The sequence below is a fragment of the Liolophura sinensis genome, chromosome 9 (assembly GCF_032854445.1).
Source record: "Liolophura sinensis isolate JHLJ2023 chromosome 9, CUHK_Ljap_v2, whole genome shotgun sequence".
NCBI lineage: Eukaryota > Metazoa > Mollusca > Polyplacophora > Chitonida > Chitonidae > Liolophura > Liolophura sinensis.
In genome coordinates this window covers 15,151,060-15,178,592 of record NC_088303.1, presented here as the reverse complement: position 1 = coordinate 15,178,592, position 27,533 = coordinate 15,151,060, and the positions used below count along the sequence as shown (strand labels likewise).

The following is a 27,533-nucleotide window of genomic DNA, read 5'->3' as shown; positions in this document are numbered from 1 at the left end:
TAAAATCCGCCACTGAGGCCAGCACTCGGTCAACACCATTGCTGACAATGAAATGGTGTAGGGTAGAGTTACACCTCAGGATTATCGAATAGATGACTTCACATGCAAGGGTTCGCATATCCAGAGATTCAGGCCCCGCGCAGCTCATCGCCATAAGTAAAACGTTGATCAAACGATTGGAGATACACGGTAAGCCTTTCCTTCCTGAAGCCCTCACCACCAATGCTGAGTGACACGATTTCACTCCTAGAGGATAAATGTCCATATCGTAGGGGTAAGCCTCCATAGCTGTGACGACTTCGAGCAAAATAGACGTCCAGGACAAATATATCCCAGGGTAATGTATGCTGGCTTCGCTGAGGACATCCAAAATGTGTATGTATGACATCTGGATCTTGTGAATGTGTTTTAGTGTGGTGGTGTGCGCATATAGACATTTAAGACCATTAATTCGGACAAAGTACTCACACAGACTCTTGTACATGCCCAAAAGCGATTCGAAAACTTGCCACCCGTGCACGAGGGTTGGTGTATGGTGATTGGAAGAACGGAAGTACTGGATGACAAGGTCTATTATGCGGTATCTCATTGTCCAATCCTTGCCTTTCATTTCGGGAATAAGGAGTACGAGAGTATGGAGACACCAAATTCGCACTCGGCTACAGCGTTCGTGCTGTTCACCGGCTTTGACAACAGGAATTAACCAGGCTTCCTTCAAAATCTGTTTCTCTGGTGATCTTGTAATAATGGTAACAACCGAACAAACGGCATGAAACCCTGCAACTTGGACTCCGCAGTTATTTCAAACGACTCCATCATTGACAAAATCAAATCCACTGAAGAGCTTGGTAGGATTGCCCTCCTTAACTCTGGGACTGCTTGAAATATGGCACCGAAAGCGTACAATGCTGACGTGACAAGTTCTCGGTTTTCTTGTAGAAACGCATTGCCTTGACCACCTGCTTTGCTATCATTTTGTGTAGAGAGCCTCGTTCTTCGGTGACCTTGTTCTTATAAATGACTGCCAGGGAGTTACAACTTTTCTCTTGGAAATTTTCATCAGTAAACCTGCTTCTCATCTCTTCCAGCAAAGTTCTTAGGGTTTGTCGAGTGCTTGTACGAGGGCTTGCGTACACATCGTGGCTTGTGTTTTGCCAAGGCACTGAAATGACAAAAGATACAAACAAAGGAATCGTAACTATCACACGTCAGCCATAAAAGTCCCAGATCAATAATCCAAAAACCAATGTCCAAAACACTGTTTAACATTCACCACATAAAAACGAGGAAGATATATAAAGTAAGAAACCTGGACAAAGTCATATAACGAGAAGCATTCAGCAGTTTTCACTGATCCCATACATTCGAAAGGAATGGTGTTTGTGCGTGCATTTCGTCGGTAATCAACTCGTGAACAATGTTACTTCAAAAATTATCATCAGGCCAAAATATGTACATGGGACTCCCTTTGTTGACCTTTGATTGCAAGTGTATTTCAGCACGAAACCGGGCAGAGCTCAGGGAAAAGCACGACCATCCGAAGTTTGTTGGCAGACCTTCCCATTTACAAGACACTTTTATTGTGGACACGTGTAGATATGTACGCTTCGTGAAAATAAAAATGCATCCGTAAGGTGTGGAATTTAATAACATCAAGGATAACTCAAATGGTTCAGCGTATCGGTGCTTTTTACTTCCGATGCTTATATTAAAAGGACAACAGTCTCCTCTCACGGCACATAAAAGATAAAATTTGTAGTGTGGCATTACAAAACTGATAATGATTGTACAAGAAAGGAGGCCGATAGATGTTTTGTTATTTGACTGTATTGCCAGGAGAACCTAACAGAACTCATTCATTTCATTATCACTTTTGATTGGACAGGACGTTGGCCTTGTGTTTTAAGATAGGACAAATGACAGCAAATCTTCATTCAAGTGGTGATATACCTTGATGTTATGACGAATTATTGAGGCTGTAGTGATGTATCACACTCTCAAAACGTACCTGAACAGCAGTCATCCATTATGTTCACTGGAGGAATCACACGATCCCAACTGATGAAGGCAATGCTCCTAACAGTCTTCGCTAAAATATAACCCCGATGTTGTGTCACCTGCAATATGAAAACGGAATTAAAGAAATCTGAAAATCACTAGAAAGGCCAAAGGCGTTTATATTTATGATTGATGGTTGACCACTGTACTATTCTTCGCTCATTTGACGACGGTCAGGATTATGTTTGGAAAAAACAGAATGCGCAAAGTGAACCACCGGCCTTGGTCAGGTACAGATACCTTCTGGCTTGAAGACACATCCGAAGCAAGGAGAGCTGGTTTCGAACTCGCTACCTCATGAGTCAAAGCTCTGACATTTGGATTTATATTCCATAGCCCATATATATGTGTGATCTTAAGGATCCCTGTAACTTTTGAGGGATTTTAGTAATTAAGACGTACAGCATAGAGAGAGAAACCTGCGAAGATAATGTGATGGCTGACAAATGGTCACACTTAACTGGTGAAATACGGCCTCTTGTCAGTTTACCTCATTTAGAGTTTTATTCCAGGTGTTCATGTAAATACATAAACAGTAACAAATTACATGCCCCCTAGCACCGTGACTTAAGCAGAACTTGGTAAGAAAATGCACTGATGTTAATTGCAATTTATCAGGCGTCGCTGTTCTAGAATTACTCAAAATGCTGTGTTGTCATCACATTTAACATACAATTACATTAAAATAATGCAAAAGGATCAGGCCTCGGGGATGCTTAGTTCACCAGCAGAATAAGTTACATTATCTAGTGGCTGTTAGAAACGTGTTTAACAAGTTTCGTTGTGGGACAACTTAACCTATTGCAAATGATTGCTTTACGTTTACATACAGTGGAAAGGGTATATATGAACTAGGAAGGACCAAGATTTTGTCCTTGAAGAATACTGGAAACGACTTGTTATATTTTTCTTAATATACAATAGAGGATATGCCCAAACATATAAAGGTAAAAAAGCTTCTCAGATTTCTTCTTGAGACATAAATATGCCTTTAAACCATATAAAACTTTTTCCTAGGGACCCAGCAGTCAGCCCGAAAATTAAGTAGCCTGCAGTGATACCTGTTAAACAAATCAGTGAGGGTGGATCCCGAATTGGAGAGAGATAGCAGAATGTGTGGAGGAGATGAGGGAGGGGGGGGGGGCAACGTTAACCTTGGGTTCCCAATAAGCTCATCGATGATGCTCAACGAAAAGTCCGACCTTTTACGGAAAATATGCGTTAAATGTAAGGTTTATTAAAATATATAAAATATGCCTCAAAAAAGAAAGAAAGTTTGGGCATGATTTTTTCCATTTCCCTTAAAACCTTAGTCTGTGTTTCATAGTTTCTGATCATGTATCCTTCAACAAATGTAGTTTTAATTTTACTTTAGCGCTCACTAGTGGAAATGATGTAGTCTTGTTATCTGACAAGGTTATCTTTTCTTTTTATTCTAGGCTAGTGAAACATGATTAACGATATTTTAGTTTACTTGGGTACTGGTGTAAGTCTACGGGTGTTCTAAACGTTTGGTCAAAAACCTGTGGAGTCGTGTTTTGTGCACAGATATGCCTTATTTATTTATTCATTTATTTGATTTATTTGAATATTTCACTTATATGATAGGCTGTCGGCATCATGGTAGAATGATGCCAAGCAGAGCCCGGGGGAAATCCACGACCATCCGCAGGTGGCTGCCAGATCTTCTCACGTACGATCCGAGAGGAGGCAAGAATATAGTCCACAGAGTCATAAAATATCATTTAAAAACTTAAAACACAGAGAATAAAACAAGAGCAGCGACGACAGTGTGATAATCAGCATGTGTAACCAATGAAATGCGGACTCTTGTCAGTTTAACTCAGTTAGGGTTTTTAACTATTCATGTAAATGCTTAAATAGCAGCATGGCTTAAGGTGAATTAGGTAAAAAATGTAGTGATGTTAATTGCAGTTTATAAGGCGTCACTGGTTTACTCAAAATGAAATTTTGAAATATGAAAGAGTCATACGAAACTAAAATCACCGTTCATCCATATAGCAAAGTGAACTGCGCTCTACAACAGTGTAACACATACACAAACGTATTGCATGTTTCTGCTGACTTGCTGACGAATTCGCCATATGAGACGGACAGACTCTCCATTGTAAGACTATAGTGCTGGAAATCTAAACTCTGCAGATATATCCGCTGCATGCCCCCTTTAGATTTTCAACCGTTTGATATATTAAATTTAAAAAGTGGACATAACTTTTAGCAATGGATACATTACTGTACCATGTGTATGTTCCTACAAGGATCAGGATGATGGCTTCCTTTGAAGGGATGTGAACCAAATATGTTTCTACACCACACCCACTGTACACTGAGAGAGAAAAAAGGCTATTTGTGAACTTCCAAGCATAATACCTGGCCCTATATAGCAACATATTTGAACAAATGTGTAAACACTTTACCTGATATAGTGCACTTTTCAACGTCTTATTGTACAAATTTGTAGAAGGATTAAGAGAAGACGCCGTATTCTGAAAACGGAGTTAAGGCGTCGGTAAACTGTGGCGGGGATCTATTCACTGTAGACACTGATGTTGTCTATACAGGAAGGAGGTCATACAGAGGAGTCGTGCATGGAAGAACAGTATATTGATGGAGAACTTTAGTTTATAGACGTATGAATGGCGCAGACCACCCCTTAGGGCTTTGTAACAATCGGGAAAACGTGGGGAATCCCCCTGACATTTGACGGCTTTAACCTTGACATTAGCTTTGATATAGTGGTTTAACATAGCTTTCAACATTAATGTGTATAGCTGTGCTCTCCTCAAGCCAGGATCTAAACATTCTTGTGGTACAGAGAAACACAACGATGAAATACATCGTACATATTCAAGTTTAGAAGCTTTGAAAGGCACATCAATTCATTTCTCAACAATAATTTGGTCGCCAGAAATTGAATTAAACAATGACATGGCATTAAAGCATGGGAAAAGTTGCTTAAACTTTCATGGATATCAGCGCTGGACTTCAAATGTGTTCCCATCCTCCAGGTATTTGCGCTGAGATGATCGTCAACATGAGGATTGGTATAATCATTCAATGACCTATGTTGATTATTTCATGATAGGTGATATTCGGACTTGGTGGTAAATAAGAGCATATTAAGCTAATTATCCTCGTTTAAAGTAATTTGTCCATAACCGTGGCCAAAAGCATCGCCTTAAACCAATTATACCCCCTAAATATACAGCTGAACCTATCTGAAATAAAAGTACACCCTGCCTAATGTTGTCCATCGAGCTACTCACTAGATGACATGTTAATGCTTCGGATACAGGCATGGTCTTCCTGTGAGCGTAAAAAAAAATCGTCATCTTTCAACCTCATTTGAATGAACAACGAGCCCAACACTTAACACGCTTAAGAGAAGCAGGTCTGTATTGCAGATTATATTTTCCTGATGATGTAAAACGTGCACAAATTGTTCTTGCTTCATTTCATTTGACTGAACAACACTTATGCAAAGCAGGCCCACACTAAGGTTTGTATCTAACTGATGTTGCATGACGTGCACAAGTTGATTTTGCTCACCTCACATAAGAAATGAACAACCGACAAAAAATTCATGCGAGGCAGGTCTAAGATACAGGTTGTACCCACAGCCGATGTTAGACGTGCAGAAATTGTTTTTGCTTCACCTCACTTAAGAAATTAGCAACCGACAAAACATTTATGCTCAACAGTTCCATACTACGGATTGTATACATACTAGCAGCTGTTGTTAGATGTGCACTCATTGTTTTTGCTATGTCACCTTACATTACAAGTGTGCTTGTCCGTGTATTGAACAATCCTTTCGGTGCTTATCAACAGTTGTGGTGGGAAGGAACATCTGCCTTCCGAACTTTATACTTATACAGTTTATTGCTTACACAGGCCGAAATACACCTGCCCTGTTAAGGTGAATCGCCTACATTCTTCAGGCACAAAAGCCTGGCCTCAAGTCTACTTATATGCTTTTCATTTCTCGTTTTCGTTTATTTTTTTTGTTTCTTATAACATTGGAATTGCTTGCATGACTTTTCCTGGTTTGACTGAATTCTTACATATTCATGCAGTTAGAACTGAACTGATTTCCGGTAGGAATTCTACCAGGTCGCGCTAGATCTGCACTGTGTAGCCGCGGCTTAAGATCAGCATGATACGGTATTCGGTATAGTGACACATCCAGGAAGTTTGACACACTGCTCCACCCAGCAGTTCAGTAAGTTTCCTGGGCTGAATGCTTTGCACAGAGGTATATGTTCAGTATTTAGGCTCCTTAAATATTATTTATGACCAAGCTCTCCTTGACTACAGAAGTATTTAGTCGAAGTATTCAGTTTTTGTAACGTGAAGTTCTGTTGGCATTACTTGCTTTACACAAATAAAAGATATATTTCAAGTTCACTATCCCCGTGAAATTGTCTCAATTCGTCAGTTACTTGCCACAGGGATTTCACCCACCCATTCTTGAGCACGGCCTAAATCACCAATTACATATTCGTTAAGATAACAAACAAAACCATTTGTAGACGAAATCTTGAAATCATTTATGGATGATAAGAAGATAGGTCATATTTAGTTCATGGAGAAGAGGAGCAGATATAAATTTCTGTAAACCAGGTTGTGTGTTATCTTCCCCCGATTCTAGGCATATATAATCTGATATTGTACCTAACTATCCGAGTCTCAACACCATGCTAACACTACTCCTAGTTCTCCTGGTGGTCAGCGGCAGTTTGGGGTGAGAATTTTAACCATAGCTTTAATTAATCTAGTTATGTAGGATGCTAATCATTTCGTGTATAGCAGGGTACATGGTGCCCGCTAAATTCCGACCGGCAGTCATCCATGGTTAGCGTGCCAGCGGGGCGAAATGACCCAGAAGCCTCTCAGCAATGCGGTCGCTATGAGTTCAAGTCCAGCTCATGCTGGTTTCCTCTTCAGCCGTACGTCTGAAGGTCTGACAGCAACCTGCGGATGGTCTTGGGTTTCCGCCCAACATAATGGGGGCCGTCGTCGTGAATAATACGTCATATGTCTCTAGAGGAACCAATTATCCATGAAGTGTTGTGAAGAATGTTACACCCTCTTATGACATGATGTGCCTCTCGGGGCACCAGTTTACCTAGTCCCCATAGATAACACTGACCCTCAGCTTCCAAATACTCTGTAATGCAGAAAGTTCTACACAGAATGTCTCGCCCAATCATCATGCACCAACAGTTTGGTGAACACTTTGTGAAGAGCTGTCAAGGTAAATATGAATGTAACTTTGATTCTGTGTCTGCTCGCTGGGGCCACGCAGTTGTTCAAAAGTGTACTAAGCGTTAAACCAGGCTTATGTTTTAACACCAGTCATCCTATAACAAAAGTATATGAGACTTAAAATGCAGGATTACGCAAAATAAGCTCTGAACAACAAGCCCCTGGGCATCGCGATCCAACTTTGACTTCTCGTTAGATGAATCCATTTAACTGGAAAGTGGCTGAAGTAACAGCCTTGCTATTTTCATGGGTATAGTACATTCCACACACGTAGTCGTAGGCTCGAGTCCTGCAGTGGCCTGCGGTAATTTCCAGAACTAGCGATAATGCTGTTAACCATTAGTTGTTTAATACAACGCATTGGCCACGTAGCACTGGCGTATGCTTTTCTATCCATACAGTGTAGAAAACCCTATACTTAGCGCGCTTACCGTAACCTGGAGTAACATTGACGGAAACAATGACAACAGATTGGACTTCGCAGAATTTACCAAGGAAATTTTTCAATCCTACGACTCAAATAGTATGTACACAAGCTTAATCGCTAACTTCAAACTGCATCTGGCACCTTTTATCATGGAATATATAGATAAATTCAATGTTACAATGTAATTTAACTGATCACATAATTCCCATCACCGCCTGTTTTGATAATGTCAGATACTTAAATGGTGGATTCGAGGTTGTTTTTCTTAAATTTCAATCCTTCTTTCTCATATGTGTAATTTTCTTTTTAAGCATCATTGTTTCTCCATCACTCTCTTTTTTTTTTGGAAAAGTGCTAGGCGAATATTGGTAATGTACTGTGCTCAAATTGCAGATGATGGCAAAGTGACAGAAGGCGAATTTCTCACGGGTTGGGATCGCTCATACAGCCACCAGCATGATGCTGGTATCAGTCTGTTCAAGCAGGTCGACTTTGATCGGGACAAATTCTGGACCAGGAAGGACTTAACTGTGGTCTACTCGCAAATGGACGACAATGGTGAGTATAACAGAAATCATCTGTTCAAATAATCTGAAAATCTCCCAACTATAAAAATGTAAATTACAAACAATCTACAAAGGCTACATTTTTTTCTATAAAATCCATATTCGCTAATCAGTTCAAGTTTTCTGTATTTACCAAGAATAGTCAAATTATGGCCTTTCAGTAAATATCAGACTGGTACCTATACCATTTATAGTGTTAAAATGTTTCTGAAGTTTGAAAAAATTACAACACCACCCGCTTAAAAAAAATTAGGAACTTTTTTGAATAGCATAACACTAGCACAGACAAGGTTGATAATTTATAAAAGGCAATTATTTGGGCTATTTTAAAATACTAGCAAAATTCGATTGGATTTGAGCTAATTGATTGCTTTGCCAAAAATCTCAGATTCTTGAAGTATACTAATGTTGTAGTGCAGCAGCGTCCTCGCTTTCGCACAAGATTACAGATAGATTTCCAAGCAATTTACTTTGTGAATGACATTGTTTGTCCGCCATATCACTCCATAATAATCTCTGTGGTGTTGGTTGTAGTCTTAGGGACGGTCAATGACCAAAGCAACACACACAGTACATGGTATAGAGATGTGTAAATGTATGTCATGTGTGACGTAATTAGGAATATATTAACATAACTACTGCACATCTCCCCTTCTTAAACATTTGTGAAAAAGCACTACCAAAAAAAAAATCTAGCTGAAAGTCAGTGTTAAAATGAAAGTCAGTTTCAGTGTCTGAATATCAACACAGCATGTGTACTCCTATAGTTCACAAGTCCAGTTTGGTTGGTTTCTTCACCATCCGACCAGACTTGGTACTGTTGTGGTTTCCTGGCAGTCGTCGTTGACGCCTTTCATTGTTACGTGCTCTGGGATGTTCATAGGCATTAGTTGACATAGAGTCTTGTTCGCTAGGGCTACTGTCAACATTACAGAGAAAAAGAGTTGACATGGTTGCAGGAGTTTCACACTTTAATGGCGGTTTTGACGTTCACAGTGCGAGTTGTGAACGGTTCCTTCGCTTGATACCTCTAGGAGTGCGGATAACGTAAAATTGGTATCCAAGATGGACGCAATATTTTAGCTGGTTTTCTACTGGCCTCTTTATTCACACTTTCTGTCCAGGAAGGACACGCCATGTTGAGCAGGTCTCCCTCATTAATATGTATGAAGTAATTAGGAATGTATTAACAGAGCTACTGCATAGTCTCCTCTTTGCTTAGTCAAGTGTCAGTGAATACGGCAGTTCCATTTGTGACAAATTACATCACCACTTGAATGGGATAATTCGGTTTGAACTTTTGAGATAATGTTTTGATTTACTGATCTTCTCTTGCTCAGATGATCAATACGCGGTTGCGAGAACCCAGTGCTAAATGACGTCAGTGCTTTACTGCACTGTACTATACAGCGCTTCTTTCCTATCTTTTAACATGGCTGTGACCGTGTTTAGATTTGTAAATTCTATATAGTCACCTTTGTAAAAAAAATTAGCAGATAGACTCTACCGTGTCGTGCCGGCCCCGATAGCTAAGTTGGAAGAGAGTCCGCTTCGGGGGAGGTAGAACCTGGGCCATTTCTGGGTCGGGTCACACCCAAGACCTTAAAAGTAGCTTCCTCGCTTGGCTTTGAGGGGCATAGCGCAACGACTGGTTGACCGTATCAGTATAATGGATCGGGTGGGCAGCTTACTTGTCTTTGGTAAGTCGTCTCAGTGAGGCAGCACTAGATAAAAGAGTGGAAATCCGTCCTACAACAAGGAGGCACTTTACATACACCCTAAGGACTCCTTCGTCGTCATATGACTGAAAAATTGTTAAGTACGACGTTAAACCCCAAGCACTCAAGTGTCAAATTCAGCATTCCAATTCATCCCGTGACGTGACAAAAGATGCTCCTAAACGAAAATAAAAGCTTCATTCTCAACAATAACTCACATATAGCACCCATTATTCTGATATAAAAATATGCAGATATATACAAAAAAATCGCAGATTTGTATAAAAGACAGACATACAGCAATCAGGCTTTATGATGTATAGGATTATTAATCCACGCACCACATCCAGCTGACCAAAACATGTCCAAAAATTAAAATAATATCAATCTTTAGTTACCTATTGACACCACAAAGATGCCAAAGCGGGCATGTCCTTACAATGACTGGTGTTTTACGCCATACTACACGCATGTCAGTTATCTCCTATACAGTCCCTGGTTATCCAGGTGTGGACCATCCACACAGAGATCCTGTAGCTACATCATTCGCATTTATACCAACAACATGCTCTCTTAAGTAGATTTCTGTCGTGTACAGATTACCAACGGCATTGGTGTTCTTCTTGTCAGTACACGAAACTTAGCACGAAGGCTTGGTATATATATTGGAAAATCTTTTAGGGATGCATCACTCGTACTAACCGTAAAAAAATAATGTATTAATTTTAACAGAAAAGTCTGTGTGTCATACTGTGTCATGTTCAACATAATATCCTATTGGTTTAAGGAAATCTTTATGTTGAATTAATAGAATATATGTGTTATATTTAACAGAATAATCAGTTACAATGGCAGAATACATTTTAGCATCACTCAAGACAACAGACTTTCTGTTGAAATTAACTGATTAATTTTTGAGTGTATATCTTCTGCCACCTTCGATGCAATCCTCATTGCATGTTATAATTTGTGTGTTCCAACTGCCGGTTTGTTTTACAGATGATGGAAAGGTTCTGAAACACGAATTTATAACGTACGCAGCGGCGGTAAGTATCGTTTACACATCTAGAGACACATGTCCCCGGAGACGTTTAACTGCAAGAGTCCGTTGAAATTAAACATTCATTAATCGCTTCTTGTTAATCGTCACTTTCCACATCATCCCGATACGATCTTGACGGTGTCTCCTTGTAGCTAGTGACATTGTAGTCAAGTATTGTGCTGCCTCACTGGAACACGGTGCAAGGTCACTATGTAGACGCATTGTCCAACTTAAGCGGTTTCTATGTGCTGAGCGCCAATTAAAACTGACGCTATTTACGTCTACACAGGTAAGTTAACAACCACACGATTTCCACCCTGTTCATTTCCAGTTGGCTCTGAACTGAGAGGCACTGCAAGCTACATGTAGGAATGGGCCCTGTGCAGTACAAATCAGATTTTCAGGTTGTAAACAAAGTTGTTACTGATTGAGACAATGTGAAACTTAGGCCTACTACTTGCCAATAACTTCTGGCATCGACCAATTGTATCCATATGCTGAACGTAAAGCTTATCACGATTTACACATGTAAATCTAAGACTTGACCAAACTTTGACCTATATCTCGAAAATCACTTTCAGCAATAACACGAACTACCAAAGAACTAAGTATATACAGTACGAAACTAGAACGGAATTATACAAAGAGAAGCGGTCAACAGTTTTCAATGACGTAGGAAAGACGCAAAGTATGTTCTAGACGACTGAGTGAAATCAATATTCAAACCGCGCACCATGCTAGAATATAAGTTGTCGATAATAAAATGCGTACCTCAGTTGTGCTTTGATTGCAACTGTTCATATATCCAAAGTGGCATATCTAATTCAACACGACCGATATACAGCTCCTAGCCCCGGTTAAAGCGGAGTTAAACACATCATTTAAGTGGACTTAGACACATAAATTCCATACACACTTTCTTACTCTCCATAGCAGCGTGCCGTCCAGTGTTGGAGAATTGTCACTTGTCATTTATATCAATGCTAAACTTTAAATTGTGTTTTCATACACTTTTGGCTGATCTTGATGGAGATACAATGTGCCCCTTTTTCCTCCCACAGGTTCTTACTACAGCCAACTTTATCCCAGTCGGTTCTGCAGTGGGTTAACTTCCCTCTATCTCTGGCCCCTTTCTAAGTCATGTCGACGAGAAGAATGCAGGAAGAATATTAATCCATGAAGAAAACGTAATCCTACATGGAAAAAAAAAAAAAAACAAAAAAAAAAAAAAAAACAAATCCATGCTAATGTTGCCTACTGCTGATGCAGATGTGTATCTCACATGAATATTATCTTATCTGGCATGGTTCTATTTGTCACTAAAGGTTTAACATTTAACGTTTAAAAGCATTTAAATTTTGTTTCACAATTACATTTTGGACAAAATATTTCTGTTTCGTCCCAAAATATTGTGATGTAATATATCTCTTACTCTGTCAATAAAGAAACTACCAAAGATATGAAATGTTTTCAGTATTCTACAGGGTTTCATTTGTGAACTTATTATACACCAGTAAGTTCCTTCTCTGTGTCTTCGTGAATAGACAAATTTTCAGACATAAATGAGGTCTTGGGAAATTCCCCCATCAAGAATTCAGCCTGCCTAATTTAATTCGTTATTTAACACGGCTTCAGAAAATATTATGGTTGTGGGATTGGTTCCAAGGTGGAGAGAGACTCATCGCCTGGCCAGATAAGCCTGCTGACACAACCCACCCCCCCCCCCCCCCCCCCACCCCACCACCACTTCCCTCCACCACCGGCAAGTAGGTGACAGCAATCATTTTCTTCTTTTCGCGGGTCAAATTTATTCTGTTCCATCATACATGTATATGCAAATCACGTATACCAATCACACAAAATTGGATGTGCAATGCATGGCATTAACCTGCTTCAGATACAATACATGTATGTATACATGTATGTACATGTATGTATGTATACATGTACATGTATATGCAAATCATGTATACCAATCACACAAAACTGGATGTGCAATGCATGGCATCCACTTGCTTCAGATACAATACATGTATGTATACATGTATGTACATGTATGTATGTATACATGTACATGTATATGCAAATCATGTATACCAATCACACAAAACTGGATGTGCAATGCATGGCATCCACTTGCTTCAGATACAATACATGTATGTATACATGTATGTACATGTATGTATGTATACATGTACATGTATATGCAAATCACGTATACCAATCACACAAAACTGGATGTGCAATGCATGGCATTAACCTGCTTCAGATGAATGCGTGTACCATAGCCGTGTGAATAATTGTTAGTCAGTTATTCACACTATGCCATTTAAAGTGGCATTACATACGTCCAAAATTCATATAAACAGAATGAATGAATGCTTGGGGTGTAACATCACCACACGAACAGAAATTCCTATGTCTAGCAGGATTGTGTCAAAGTACTTTTTAAAACAAGAGAAACTTTGTTCAAGCAAACATGATTAAACATGTGCTTCACATAAACAACTCTATTTATGGTATCACTGAAGCTGGCTTCATCCTGAACCCGTTATTCACATCTGAGTGGCTGACAGATACACCACAATCTTCTACTCCTCTCAGCTTCTCCACTGATTATGCCCATTCGGCTTACTTCGATTATTTCACATAAAGTTAAGCATTTTCCAAGTGAAACAGTTTGCTTGATTCTGATTGGTTCATTCAACTTATAGGGCCATTTCAGAGTTACATGTGAAATCTGACAGGCTTCTTCTCAGAAAAACTTTGTTGTATTGACAGGAAACTATCACTTTAATGGCTTTATGTGCTTGTGAAAGTGCATGTGTACACACCAAACTTTAGGTTATATGCAGTATGTGGAAGTACATGCACATGTAGGCATGTAATGAGATGACACTGGTCACCCACCTTTAATTTGATCACATTATTGTAAATGTATAAGTACTCCACTAGTATTCCAAGACTTTGGACTATGGTTGTGACAGCTGTAATGACTATTAATTTACCTGTCCTGGTCTACTAAAGTACCTTTATTCTCTGTCTCATTACATGGCCACCCTTTTTACCCCATCAATGTACAACACAGATGAATTTCATTCAACCACCATAACCTGCTTACAAGATCAAACTCATGTAAAAGAGGTAGACTGAATCTGATGATAACATGATCCACAAAAGCTTCATCAGAGGGGCATTGCAATCTGGACAGTCATTCTCAGTTTTCATCTTCATCTGATGAAAAAGCAAAATCCTTGACAACATCCTCCTTATCGGGAACATCAGAAACTTCTTCCTCCTCACTTTGTTCATCACCTTCCTTTACATCACCATTATCATCATCATCGTCATCAGGTTCTTCTTTATCGCTGTCATCGTCAGCAGATCCAGCCAACTGTTCGAGCTCGTCACTGTCAAAATCACTGCAGGAAGTTAAATACACATGGTTATTTTTATCCTGCTGAATGTATTTTGGTAGTGCACATAAATTCTGTACACCTCATTTTGTAGTGCACATAAATTCTGTACACCTCATTTTGTAGTGCACATAAATTCTGTACACCTCATTTTGTAGTGCACATAAAATCTGTACACCTCATTTTGTAGTGCACATAAATTCTGTACACCTCATTTTGTAGTGCACATAAAATCTGTACACCTCATTTTTGTAGTGCACACTAATTCTGTACACCTCATTTTGTAGTGCACATAAATTCTGTACACCTCATTTTGTAGTGCACATAAATTCTGTACACCTCATTTTGTAGGGCACATAAATTCTGTACACCTCATTTTGTAGTGCACATAAAATCTGTACACCTCATGTTGTATATTACAAATCAGGTCTGTTACAACTTTATGTTCAGTTTACGACTTTGTTTAAAAGTGATCTGTGCATTAACTATGTAGCACGATTCCACAACACCGCTGTGATATGCACCTCGTGTGATAACACTGCTGTACTAGAGATCATGCACTGTGTGTGTTACGTGCCGCGCAGAACATCTGTGCTTTGTTGTGCTGTAGTCACTGGGCTGTGCAAACTGTAGTTGAGGTTCATAATAATAATGAATGGTGTCATAACATCTGTACTGTCTGATTGAGGTTCATGTAAGGGCCAGGTCCCCTCTGCATTGTTTTATAGTGACTATGTTAAATGTGACGACAACACAGCATTCTGAGTAATTCTAGACCAGTGATGTCCAATAAATTGCAATTAACTTCACTGCATTTTTACTTTTGACCTATTTCTGCTAGGGGCGTGTAATTTACTACTATTTATGCATTTACATGAACAGTTAGAATAAACCCTGACTGAGGTAAAATGACAAGAGGCCGTACATCACCGGTTACGTGTGACCATTTGCCAGCTATCACATTGTCATCACTGCTCTGTTTTTTCTTTCTACGCTTTACGTTTTGATTATACTGATGATTGTGCCATGGCTACATTATAACCCACCTGTATTCCTCGCTGTCATCAGACCCACCAGAGGATTTCAGCTTCTTCCTGGAAGGTTCTCCACGTTCCTCTTTCAGCAAAAATCTGAAATATGAAATTGAAACATATACATAACCCTCAAACATTGTTTTGAAAGTCTCGAGTTTAATAACATCGCTTACAACATTATTTTGGTAAAATCATGTTGGTATATTCTTAAGGCAAGACCACAGGCTTGATGTCCCAACCAGTTGTGATAAACTTACACCCTCATTATCAGTACATCCATTTCATTAGGTGACAGGCATGAACCAGGGTAATTTTTTTACAAGGTGGAGTTGATGTTGTCTGGTATGACAACATGGCCACTGCACAGGTACAGATGTATTTACTGTTTACGAATAATATCCTTCTGCTTATAAAACACAACAATTACAAAACACAACAATTACTCCCCATAAACAAGACATTACCCAAAACTATAGCACTTTTAGCCTTGGTTATCAAAAGAAACAATAACACTAGACCAAATGTATATAAATTATAAGCATCAATAAAGTATGTAACATCAAATTTCAAAAGCAGACCTTTCTGTTTTTGTAATGTTGCATGACCAATATATCACAATTCACAGTAAGCAAGATCCATAACGTCGTCATGGTAACAACAAAACAGGACCACACAAAATCAAAATTTAGTCCTACTTCCATCCCCCTTCCAAAATGACTAATGGTATATGATTTGTCTCTTCATTTAAAAGCAATGGCACCCCACTGAAAAAGTTAATCATACATGTCATTTGCCAGTTTTGCACCCTGTGGAGTCTCACCTAGTTTCATCATCAGAGTCCTCACTGTCTGTGTTAAAGAGTTCAGAGAACTCCTGCCTTTCTTCGGCTGAGGCTCTAGGAGGGCCCTTCCGCCGAATGATTGCCGGGAACTGGTCCACTTCTGTCGACAACTGAAACAGTAGTAAAAGGTTGGAATAGAAATAATACAGTAACAGCTCTGGAAGATAGTACATTCTTGTAAACAGATACTTGAACCCAAGTAAACAGAACCCATATAATTAATGGTTAAATATAGTTCTCTTATAGCCTGTTAAGAACTTTAATTGGTGGCTATCTGAGCATCATGTAGCTTAATGCAATGAAACTTTTGTACAGCTCTGAAATGAACAAATCTAATAGCAGAAGTCTGATCTCCATTATCATTCATTTATTTATTTCATTGGTGTTTTACGCCATACTCAAGAATATTTCACTTATACACTGGCCAGCATTATGGTCGGAGGATACCAGGCAGAGCTCTGGAACAACCCATGACCAGGTTGCTGGCAGACCTTTACACGCATGGCCGGAGAGGAAGCCAGCAAGAGCTGGAATTGAACTCACAGTGACTGCATTAGTGAGAGGCTCGTGGGTCAATTAGCCCTGCTGCCGTGCTAGCCACCTTGACCACTGAAACCCCTAAATCTCCACTATCAAGTTCCACATATTACAGTTTCTATGCACAATTGTGAAAGGTGTGTATGATAAGGTCTGTGTAACACAGTACTAGGCTATAGTTGTACGGCGTGCAGTGTAGGTTTTACTACATGTGATAGACATTGTCTATTCCAACCGGAGGAGGAGAGGATAAGCTTATAATGAACCCTCTCACTACAAAAACCAAAACAAAATTTACCCTTTCCTTGCCAGCGATTTCATGCTGCAATTCCCGGTCTCTAAGTTTACGCCATGTTGTGTAGAATTTACTAATAGGAGTTCCCTCCTCTTTACTCCTTCTCTCCCACGCCTCCTGAAGATGACAAAGAAAAAAAAATTCACATCCACAAATCAACTTCTTCATAGCTAAAGCCTGGAGAGTGGTCAAAACCACCATTTCTGCTTTCATCATGTGGTCATTTTATAGGTAAATTGTTTGTAGCCGATTCTCAGGCATTCATGTCACTGAAAATTTCGTTGACTTCAGATGTAGTGCCTTAACATTTGAACTGCTTTGTACATCTACATGGGGTAGCATTAGACACCTGATGAAGCAATTCATCAATGTGGTATGATGCTTAAGGTATAATCCTACTATGTATGTGATAATCAATACGTCTTATATTTGCACATAATTTTATGGAATTACTGAGAGTAACTGGTTTCTCTCTTTGTGAAACTTAATGTAGGTATTCAGGTTATCTGCGGCTGTATCTCAAACATATTAACTACTGCCTGTACTTTTATTGTTGACTGTAGAAAGTGTCTGTTATCCTGCATCTGGAACAACTAATTCCATAACACATCAAAGAATCCACTATGGTGGAAAAGCTCACAGGTATGTATTAAATGATTCAAATAATAGGAGGTGGTGCATGTAATAACACTCAGAGATGTGGCAAATTCAAATAACCCAATAGGGGGAATAACTATCAGGGATGTATGGGTTCAACTCACCCATAAGGGGGAATAACTCTCAGGAGGTGTGGTAGTTCTAATAACCCAATAACTGGACATAACTATCAGGACTGTACAGGCTCTGGCTCTCTTCATTGTGATGTAGACATGAAAATGTGCATAGGGAAACCAAATAATGTATGTGCATGTGAAAAAAATGTGTCATTTTGTCATCAAAATGTAATCCTTATTATAAACATTTTAATCTTTTTTTCCCGCATATGGGAAGGTCTGCCAGCAACCTGCGGATGGTCGTGGGTTTCCCCCGGGCTCTGGCCGATTTCCACACACCATAATGCTGGTCGCTGTCGTATAAGTGAAATATTCTTGAGTACGGCGTAAAACACCAATCAAATAAATAAGTAAATAAATTTTTCCCCGCACATTATGAGTAGTAAATTATCTTTTACATTAACGTTTCACAGGCCTGACAAGGCTAGATGTCTCAAAACCAGTATAATGATGTATTTCTACTCACCACAGCAGTTTTGTCAGACAGTCGAAAATTTGCTGATTTCCGTCGCTGTGTGATCCTTTTGCTTGTCTCTTCAACCTTCTCCACAATCTGCTTGATTTGTTTACAGTAGTTGGCTATTTTACATTTCTTCAGAAAATCTTTCAGCTAAAAGCAAATGAAATGATTTAAATTATTAAGGTACCATTTAAAATCTGTACACATAAATACGTGTAACAATTTAATTTAGAAAAATGCAGAAGCTGATTTTGTACTACAATGATTTCAGATATAATTTTCAGAGGTGTAACAATCTCTCTGAAGTCAGCTTTTACTATATACCAACATAAATCTACAAAACGCTATCTTGATCACATGAAAAGCTTTACGGCCATTTAAAGCTGACAAAAGTAAATTTTTATAAAATACTCTAACACATCTAAGGTTTGCAGTTAATAAATTAAACAGGGTAACCATACGGATTAAGGCCGTGCTTACACTGAGAAGAAGCTCTAATCATAAGTCATGACATCAGTTTAGCATTTATCTCTTTCAATATTAGTCACAATGGCCAATCCAACAAAACTGCCACAACCTCTCATCGTACCTGTAATACAGCATGTAAGGCCAGCTCTGGGAAGCCAATACTGTGGGAGTGAATGTGGAAATGTTCCAGCAGTAGTTCATACAACTGGTCAATGACTCCATCCTGTAATACACAACCACTCCTATTAATCACCAAGTCATCACTTATACAGTTCAGCATTACCGTATCGTACATATGTAGACTTTCTGCTAATTCTGAAAGTATCCGAATGTGCCACAGTTGTCCCCCTTGATATAATTATACATGTATGTCTTTGCAGAATGTGAGAATGGTTGAAAAACTAGGATGAACTTCCAGATTACATTTCATGTCAATGAATATTTGCATGACCAATCAGTTTTTTTTAAATGGATCACAAATTTCTTGAAATCAAATTTTCCTGAAATACGCTTGTGAAATGTACATCTATATCATTCATCAGGCCAGCTGTCCCTGGGTCCTAACATATACATATAATTATATTGGTAGCAGGTAGCCATAATCCATTTATAATGCCTTAAATGATATTCTTAAAAGTTATAAAATACAAAAGAAATAAAATTAGAAATTACAACAAAAATATGAAATGTTCACTTACTTTAAAAGACTTTTCCACCAATTGCGATTTTGACAGTTTCAAGATGCAGGCAAAGTTGAAAGGCTTCAAGCTTATAGACTTGTGTTTCTTGTTGAAATTTGTCTGTTCAAAGACCTAGTGAAAATGAAATGTGATAATATTAATTGATGTGAAATAAAACAGTACTGGTAACTCAGTTGATACACTGAAAGAAAGGCTTTTTCAGTACATAAATGAAAAGATTCTCATTCAGCCAATTAATGATGGTCACGTCATGTGTTGGGAAATTCTCAAAACAGAGTATACTATATAGTGACATCTGAATATGACACATGGTGGTGGGATATATACTGTAGATCTCTGGCAAAAAATCAATCCACCCAAATCCAAACAAATATCTTTTGATTTACGTAATTAATTATACCCTTCACAAAACATCATTCCGGTCTGTACATACAATACACTTGCTAGTCTTATATTTAATGACAGGCAATAATTTGAGCATCCTTGGTAAATACAGAAAATTAGGGAACCTGATTTTCTTTTCGCCCAAAATCTCCAGCATAGCTTATTAAGAGAGCAATGAATAATCACTGAAAGCAATGAGCATGAAAAATATTCTTTAAAGACCTTCAGGTGTAAATGATTATGTTGAGCCAAATTTTCAAACTTTCCTGTACAATATATTTTACATTATTTACATCATCACATTTGGGTAATAATCTAAAATGAGTCAGACTACCTAGCTATGTAACCAAAGATAACAGCATTAACAATTTATTGAATATATCTATGATAGAAATCATGACATTTCAAGAATGTGCCAATAAACATTATGAACACTGCGCATGAAAGTACATGGTTTACCAATCTGAAAACAAAAGCAAAATTCTAACTTCATTCTATGATTTTCCACTTTTCCTCTCCATTGATTGTTTCTATCATATTTTATTTCATTGGGTCTAATTGTTATCAGTACTAAAGGAATAAATTTCTGTAAAACCAGTAAAAATATATACTCTGTACCTGTATTTGTTCTTACTGTAGTCGTCCTGTATTATCAAGGGAGATAAGTCTAATCATCTCAAACTATTACTCAACTGAGTGAGCTCCCTTGACATGCAAAATATAAATGTCCCCACAACATCCATGTACAACGTTGACATCAACACTTAAATACTATGTATTAGCTGGAACAAGTAAATATGTGTTTGACATACAGCTTTATGTAGATGTTATCGTCATCCTCTCCTAAATATATTCCTACTTGCCCTAATAGCTAATACCGTACTATGTGCACATGTTTTTTTCTGTGACCCTTTAATATACTAATCTTGATATCATTATGACATTGTCACAACGACAACATAATGGGCAATTTGCCATTTGAAAATCAGCTCCTCTGTTAATGTCAGTCCAGGCTTGATACTTAAACTGTACATGATGTGCACTGCAGCTGAAGACTGATATCACATTGCAAAATACAGGATATGAGTAACATTTTAGATATATAGGCCTACATGTAAGTATGTGTACGTGTATGCATGTATATGTGTACGTGTATATATGTGTACATGTATGCGTATATATGTACGTGTATGTATGTGTACGTGAATGTGTGTGTGTACGTGTATGTATGTATACGTGTATATATATGTACGTGTGTGTATGTGTACGTGTGTGTACGTGAATGTGTGTGTGTACGTGTATATATGTATGTGTATATATGTGTATGTATGCTTTGGGTTTTACACTGTACTTGACAATTTTACAGCAACATGACAGTTATATGAGGCGTCATTAGGGTACATGTACAAACATGTATACTATGCCTTCTTGTGGCAGGGTGAATCACAATTATTTGATTGGTTTAAATAAATATTTCTCTTATACCATGACAGCCAGCATTATGACGAAAGGAAGTGGGGCAGAGCACTGGGGAAACCTTCTGCCGGTTGCTGTCAGGCCTTCCCAAGTATGTCCAGAGAGGAAATCACCTGAGCTGGACTGCATTAGTTTGGGGCTCCGGAATTGTTGTGCCGCATTCGCATGTTAACCACTCGGCCAAGGGAACTCCTTTAATATCACATGACCATATATTATAGAGCTTACAAACAAGCTATGCAGGAGCTCATACATTAACAAGCTATGCAGGAGCTCATACATTAACAAGCTATGCAGGAGCTCATACATTAACAAGCTATGCAGGAGCTCATACATTAACAAGCTATGCAGGAGCTCATACATTAACAAGCTATGCAGGAGCTCATACATTAACAAGCTATGCATGAGCTCATACATTAACAACCTACTGGGAATTTGTGGAATTCCAAATACTCATTTTTCCCACAAAACTGCTGGTATAATTACATGACACTTTATTTGAAGTTCATCACATCTTGCATAAATCTGTCTTACTTACAACATTTAATTTTTATTTCATTGTTCTAAGCTGTAATAAAAAAATATTTCATTTCTGTGATGGCAAATCTGGTATATAATTGTAGGAAAGGGAGTGGTTTAAGCAAATCATCACTCGTTACATGACAAAACCCTCTACACCTGAAGCCAAACCAAAAGCAGCAAGAGCTAGATTTGAACACTCCCCCCCCCGACTGGTCCAATGGCCTACAGTTACAGCGATCCAGCATTTCAACCATCTGAGCTAGTGACGGCCTCCTTAATAAGTAATAGCTGCTGTCAAAGCGAAAAAAACATCCTTACCCTCTACATGTAGGTCACACCATGATCTGCCAAGTTTGTATTATCACATTAAACATAAATTCAATTTTCTTTTACCCACAAGTGTCTAGGTCAGTACAGCTTACTGCCTGTTGGTAAACACAATACCATCCTCACTACTGACAAACCAGGGGGCCATAATTCAACAGAGATTTATGTTAAGCTACTATCAAGAAAAAAAAAAGATTTATGTAAGGATTTACGTAATGATCTTAGCCCAAATCTTATGTCTGTAATTCCTTTTACTTAGCCTACATCTAAAACACTTATGTAAGCCTTTTCTTTGACCACCCTTTCCACTGCAGAGGCAATGGACACGGAGGGCACTATATACATATCACGGCACAGACATGTGATTATAGTGTTTACCTTACCACCTGGATTTCATTACCTATACACTTATGTATCACACCTGCACAGGTTATAAATCCTCTTATAAAGAATTAGGACATTTGCTAATAAAATATTGTATAAGAGTTATGATTCTGCAGTAGTTTAATCCATACTTTATCACTTGACATTTCACACCATGAGTACGCTATTCAGCCATGTACAGGACGGGAAGTTGTGTGTGAGGGGGGTGGGGGGTGGGGGTGGGGGGTGGGGGGGGGGGGTGGTGGAGAGGATTAAGATTTTGTAGGACAGGTTTTTATACCAAGCATTTAAAAGAAAGTTTCACATTTCTGCCTCAGAAATTCAATGTATATACAGATGCCCCACATAGTTGTCGTAAACAGTGACAGAGGCTTAATATTCGGTTGGTAATGCTTGTTTGTCCGAAAGGTGGCCGTGTATATACATGGATGGAGTTCAGGATTTTTTGCCATGAACTGGACATTAAATATCTTCACACAAACAAAATTAAAACTAATCAGTAAGGGACTGCTTCTCACTGTAACTCCAATTACAATATGATTTGACAATGTCTGCGTGACTTCCTGTCACAGTTTGCCCCAAACTGGCCACATGTATCAAGCTTTACAAGTCTGGCGAAGCTCCAGTGAGAATCCAGCAAGTATGCAGAATACTTTTTGCACAATTAAGTTATCCTTCTCAATATTTCTCTGCAAAATTGGAAAGATTGAGAAATTAGCTGGAATGTTCTCTTAAATTCAACAATTCTTCCTCCACTGTTCGTTGTTAAAAATCTTTTCTTGTAATCGAGAGCACAGGATATACTGGTAATGCCTTTAGAATTCCTGCAGAACACAACAACATGACCTTGCCACAAACAAACAATTTAAGTCCTTGGTTTTGATTGGTTCCTTACTTCAGATTATTGCCCTGTAATTCTCCTCCTCTAATCAGCTCCCGGAACACTTCAGTTACTTCCTGAAAGAACCCATGACCTTAGGGTCAAATGTCATTTGGCCAGAAGTCAAAGCTTTGGGGTCAGTGGGTCACTAACCAGTTGCAAAATGTCCCCCTGAATATTTGTTTTCTCAGGGCTAAACAAAAGCAAGCAGGAATCTGGCTTTCCCCGCCAATTTTTTACCCTTACAGACTCCAGATCCTGTGATACCTGGAGAGCACAAGCTAACAGTTCTGCCATTTTCAAGAGTTTTTAAAATGTATGAGGTCAAGGTCAAATCACTCAAAAACTTTTTTTGGGCACAACATTGAGTAATACCAACATGAGTGTAATTATTTTCTCATTATTAACACCTACCCTCCATTAAATATTAAGACAGCCATGTTTTAGATAAGTTATAGATAGTTTAAAAACTTTGTTAGATTGCCAGAATACTTTGCACACTCACTGTTTTAAACCTTTAACTAACTACAAATGAAGATGATAAGTAACAAGTAAACACAAATGAACACTTATTAATAAATATCAAAATTAATCCTACTGCTTTTAAATTGTTCAAATAAATTTTGTATTCAAAGATAGTGACTCATCTGTAAAAGTCTAAATCTGAATTCTTCGGGAAAAAATGTATAACTTGAACAGATACAATATTGGATCAAGATATTAACAATGTCTTTAATTTAGTCACGCTACTTGTACTTCAGTCACAGGTTATTTGTTCACACTTAATTAATACACTTCACACGGAGGTCAATATAAACCCAGCTATAGTGTGTAAAAAGGACAAAACTTCTGAAATACAGAATTACTCCCTATATAATTTTACATGTAGATGGACAGTGTATATCTGGACATTTACCTGTAATCAGACAGAGATGTGAATGATCAAAGGGATGCACACACCTGTGGGAAAATTACACTTTCCAGTTGGAACAAAGGCAGGTACATAACGGAACTTTAAAAACAATACCAGAGTTTTGATTTTTATTTTTTTGTGGTAAAATTCCAGCCAAGAAATGGAATTAACACACTATATTTATAAACACAAACTTCTCTTGATATATTTATCTTTTGATTGGCAGATATGTGCTGGCTTTGAAGTGGAGTGTTTATCTCTTGTCACAACTGTAGCAGCTAGATAAAACTGAAGACAGTCACGTTTTTGACATCTTTATTATCGCACACACTGGCATGTTTCCATTTACAAAAAGGAAAATGTATAATTATATAAACATGTATACATACAAAAAACAGAAAATGAGTGAAATTCTCAAATTATTAAGTTATAAAGTATTAGTGTAGCAGTACAGTAATTATTAAAAAATACATGCTGTTCTACATCTACTGTGTGATTTGGATTATGTACAGTATGTACAAGTGCTCTGATCATGGTCTCCATGTGCATGTACTGTGATGACACTGTGATGACACAGTGATGACACAGTGATAGCAGTTTTGACAGACTGGCATGTGACTTAACAAGGTATCAGTGGGGCATACCCTGAGTGTTATTAGGATTCCTACAGTAATTCTAACTAAAGGTCACTTGTACTTTTAGGTCTATCATTGCACTAGCTTTCATTCAATGTCATACTGTGCTTCCATCTATTATAGCCTACATATGTGACCACAGTATGTCGTGCTTCATTAATTCAGCATATAAAAGGTAGACTTGAAATGAGAAGTTTATGTTCCAATGCACAGGTAAATTCCCTTGCAATCAAGAATGGATGACCGTGACGTGGTCCCATCACATCCACCCGTGCAATAATTGTTCACAGGCCTATGTACTGAACTATATATCACGTGTCACACTTGCTGATATAAAACAACAATGAACTAATTTTCAGTCACCTTTTGAATATGAATCACCTTCATTTTTGCTCTTCAATCTACCATAAAATTACAACTTTACTGATTAAGTAAAGCGTCTAATTAAAACTTTGCAGAAAAGTTGCAGAAACAAAACCATGTGTAAACCAAAACAGATATTATTTTTTCAAGAATTCAAAGACTTCTCACAAACTTCCCCCCAATTCCATGAAAAATGCGTTTCCTCCCCAAGGCCACATTTTTCTCATTTCTCAACAAGTGTACCTACCAACAACATACCTACATGTATACAGGATACAGAGAACTGTATGAGCTCATTGACCAATCAAAATCTTTGGAGTTTTGTGTTACATCCTGTATCTATCACAACTGGTTAGATCCTCCATATCTGGCCAACTCACTGCCTAATGAATTCTTAACACAAGGACATCCTGAAGCGGTGTGTATTGTTTTGTTTGCCTGCAAGGCACATTGTATGTGGTCAAACCTAGCCTAAACACCTCTCTGTTACAACTGGATCCCAGTCTGTTTTGTATCTTTTTTCTATAGGATGTTTCGAAAATAAAGCAATACTTGTAATTATGAACTAACATTATTCATGTCCATATCTACATACATGAATAATATATTTATTTGTTTATATGATTGGAGTTTTACGCCATACGCAAGAAAGTTTCACTTTTAGAAAGTCGGCCAGAATTATGTTGGGCAGAAACTGGGAACCCAGGAAATGCAGGTTACTATAAGACGTAAATTCCAACGTATGACTAGAGAAAAGACGGCGTCAACCTCACATTGATTGCATTGGTGAGAGGCTTCTGGGACATCGTGCTGCTTTAGGAAGTTAACACTAAGCCACAGAGGCCAAATGGATAATATAAACAGTAGAATTCCGAACAAAAGTCAGAATATACCCAGATATAACAAAACTCAATTGACTTCGATCCTCTTCTAATCAATTATGGGGAATCGTGAGAATACTTTACCACTATCACTACACATATACCCACACCATGACAGCACCACACTTCCATATCAGGGTCTATAGGCCATGTACTTTACCACTACACATATACCCACACCATGACAGCACCACACTTCCATATCAGGGTCTATAGGCCATGTACTTTACCACTACACATATACACACACCATGACATCACCACACTTCCATATCAGGGTCTATATAGGCCATGTACTTTACCACTACACATATACCCACACCATGACAGCACCACACTTCCATATCAGGGTCTATAGGCCATGTACTTTACCACTACACATATACCCACACCATGACAGCACCACACTTCCATATCAGGGTCTATATAGGCCATGTACTTTACCACTACACATATACCCACACCATGACAGCACCACACTTCCATATCAGGGTCTATAGGCCATGTACTTTACCACTACACATATACCCACACCATGACAGCACCACACTTCCATATCAGGGTCTATAGGCCATGTACTTTACCACTACGGCATGATTGCACTACAATTCCATATCAGGGTCTATAGACCATGTACTTTATCACTACGGCATGATTGCACTACAATTCCATATCAGGGTCTATAGACCATGTACTTTATCACTACGGCATGATTGCACTACAATTCCATATCAGGGTCTATAGGCCATGTACTTTACCACTACGGCATGAGATTGCACAACACTTCCATATCAGGGTCTATAGGCCATGTACTTTACCACTACGACATCATTGCACTACAATTCCATATCAGGGTCTATAGACCATGTACTTTACCACTACACATATACCCAATGTAAACAAAAACAGTAACACATGCAAGGCCAACTCAAAAATTTATCTAAGGATGTAAGAAAATAACGTTTTCAAATTTAATTCTCTCCTGCATAACTAAGTTTCAAAAATACTCTGCTTTGTAAACATTTTGAGTGTATTTGCTCTGCTGGTTAATCATTCCACTGGGACATAAGATGAACCGCACATGTATCTAATTCCCTGTTCTTGTTTGTAAGACAAATCTTTTACATAGATCATGCCCATTAC

General features: G+C 38.4%; 2 protein-coding genes across 3 annotated transcripts in view; one reads left to right on the top strand and one right to left on the bottom strand.

Moving 5' to 3' along the window:
• The first annotated feature begins 6,740 nt into the window (after positions 1-6,740).
• On the top strand, positions 6,741-12,297 carry LOC135475937 (uncharacterized). Of its 2 annotated transcripts, XM_064755905.1 has the most exons (5): positions 6,741-6,823; positions 7,749-7,870; positions 8,168-8,332; positions 11,058-11,104; positions 12,162-12,297. In XM_064755905.1, the coding sequence occupies exons 1-5, from the start codon at positions 6,777-6,779 to the stop codon at positions 12,207-12,209; spliced, it is 429 nt and encodes a 142-aa protein (XP_064611975.1). In that variant the 5' UTR covers positions 6,741-6,776; the 3' UTR covers positions 12,210-12,297. The 2 variants fall into 2 exon arrangements, with proteins under 2 accessions (XP_064611975.1, XP_064611974.1); XM_064755904.1 differs by lacking the exon at positions 12,162-12,297 and having other exon boundaries at positions 11,058-12,145.
• A 941-nt stretch (positions 12,298-13,238) lies between these two features.
• Positions 13,239-27,533, bottom strand: part of LOC135474865 (nucleolar complex protein 2 homolog) — a 107,486-nt gene continuing 93,191 nt past the window's right edge. Inside the window, exons 12-18 of the mRNA XM_064754500.1 lie at positions 19,623-19,736; positions 19,046-19,147; positions 18,463-18,606; positions 17,227-17,340; positions 16,371-16,501; positions 15,563-15,646; positions 13,239-14,522 (exon numbers count right to left, since the gene is read on the bottom strand). Coding sequence (XP_064610570.1) covers positions 14,318-14,522; positions 15,563-15,646; positions 16,371-16,501; positions 17,227-17,340; positions 18,463-18,606; positions 19,046-19,147; positions 19,623-19,736 — 894 coding nt within the window. The 3' untranslated portion in view covers positions 13,239-14,317. The remainder of the gene's footprint in view (positions 14,523-15,562; positions 15,647-16,370; positions 16,502-17,226; positions 17,341-18,462; positions 18,607-19,045; positions 19,148-19,622; positions 19,737-27,533) is intronic.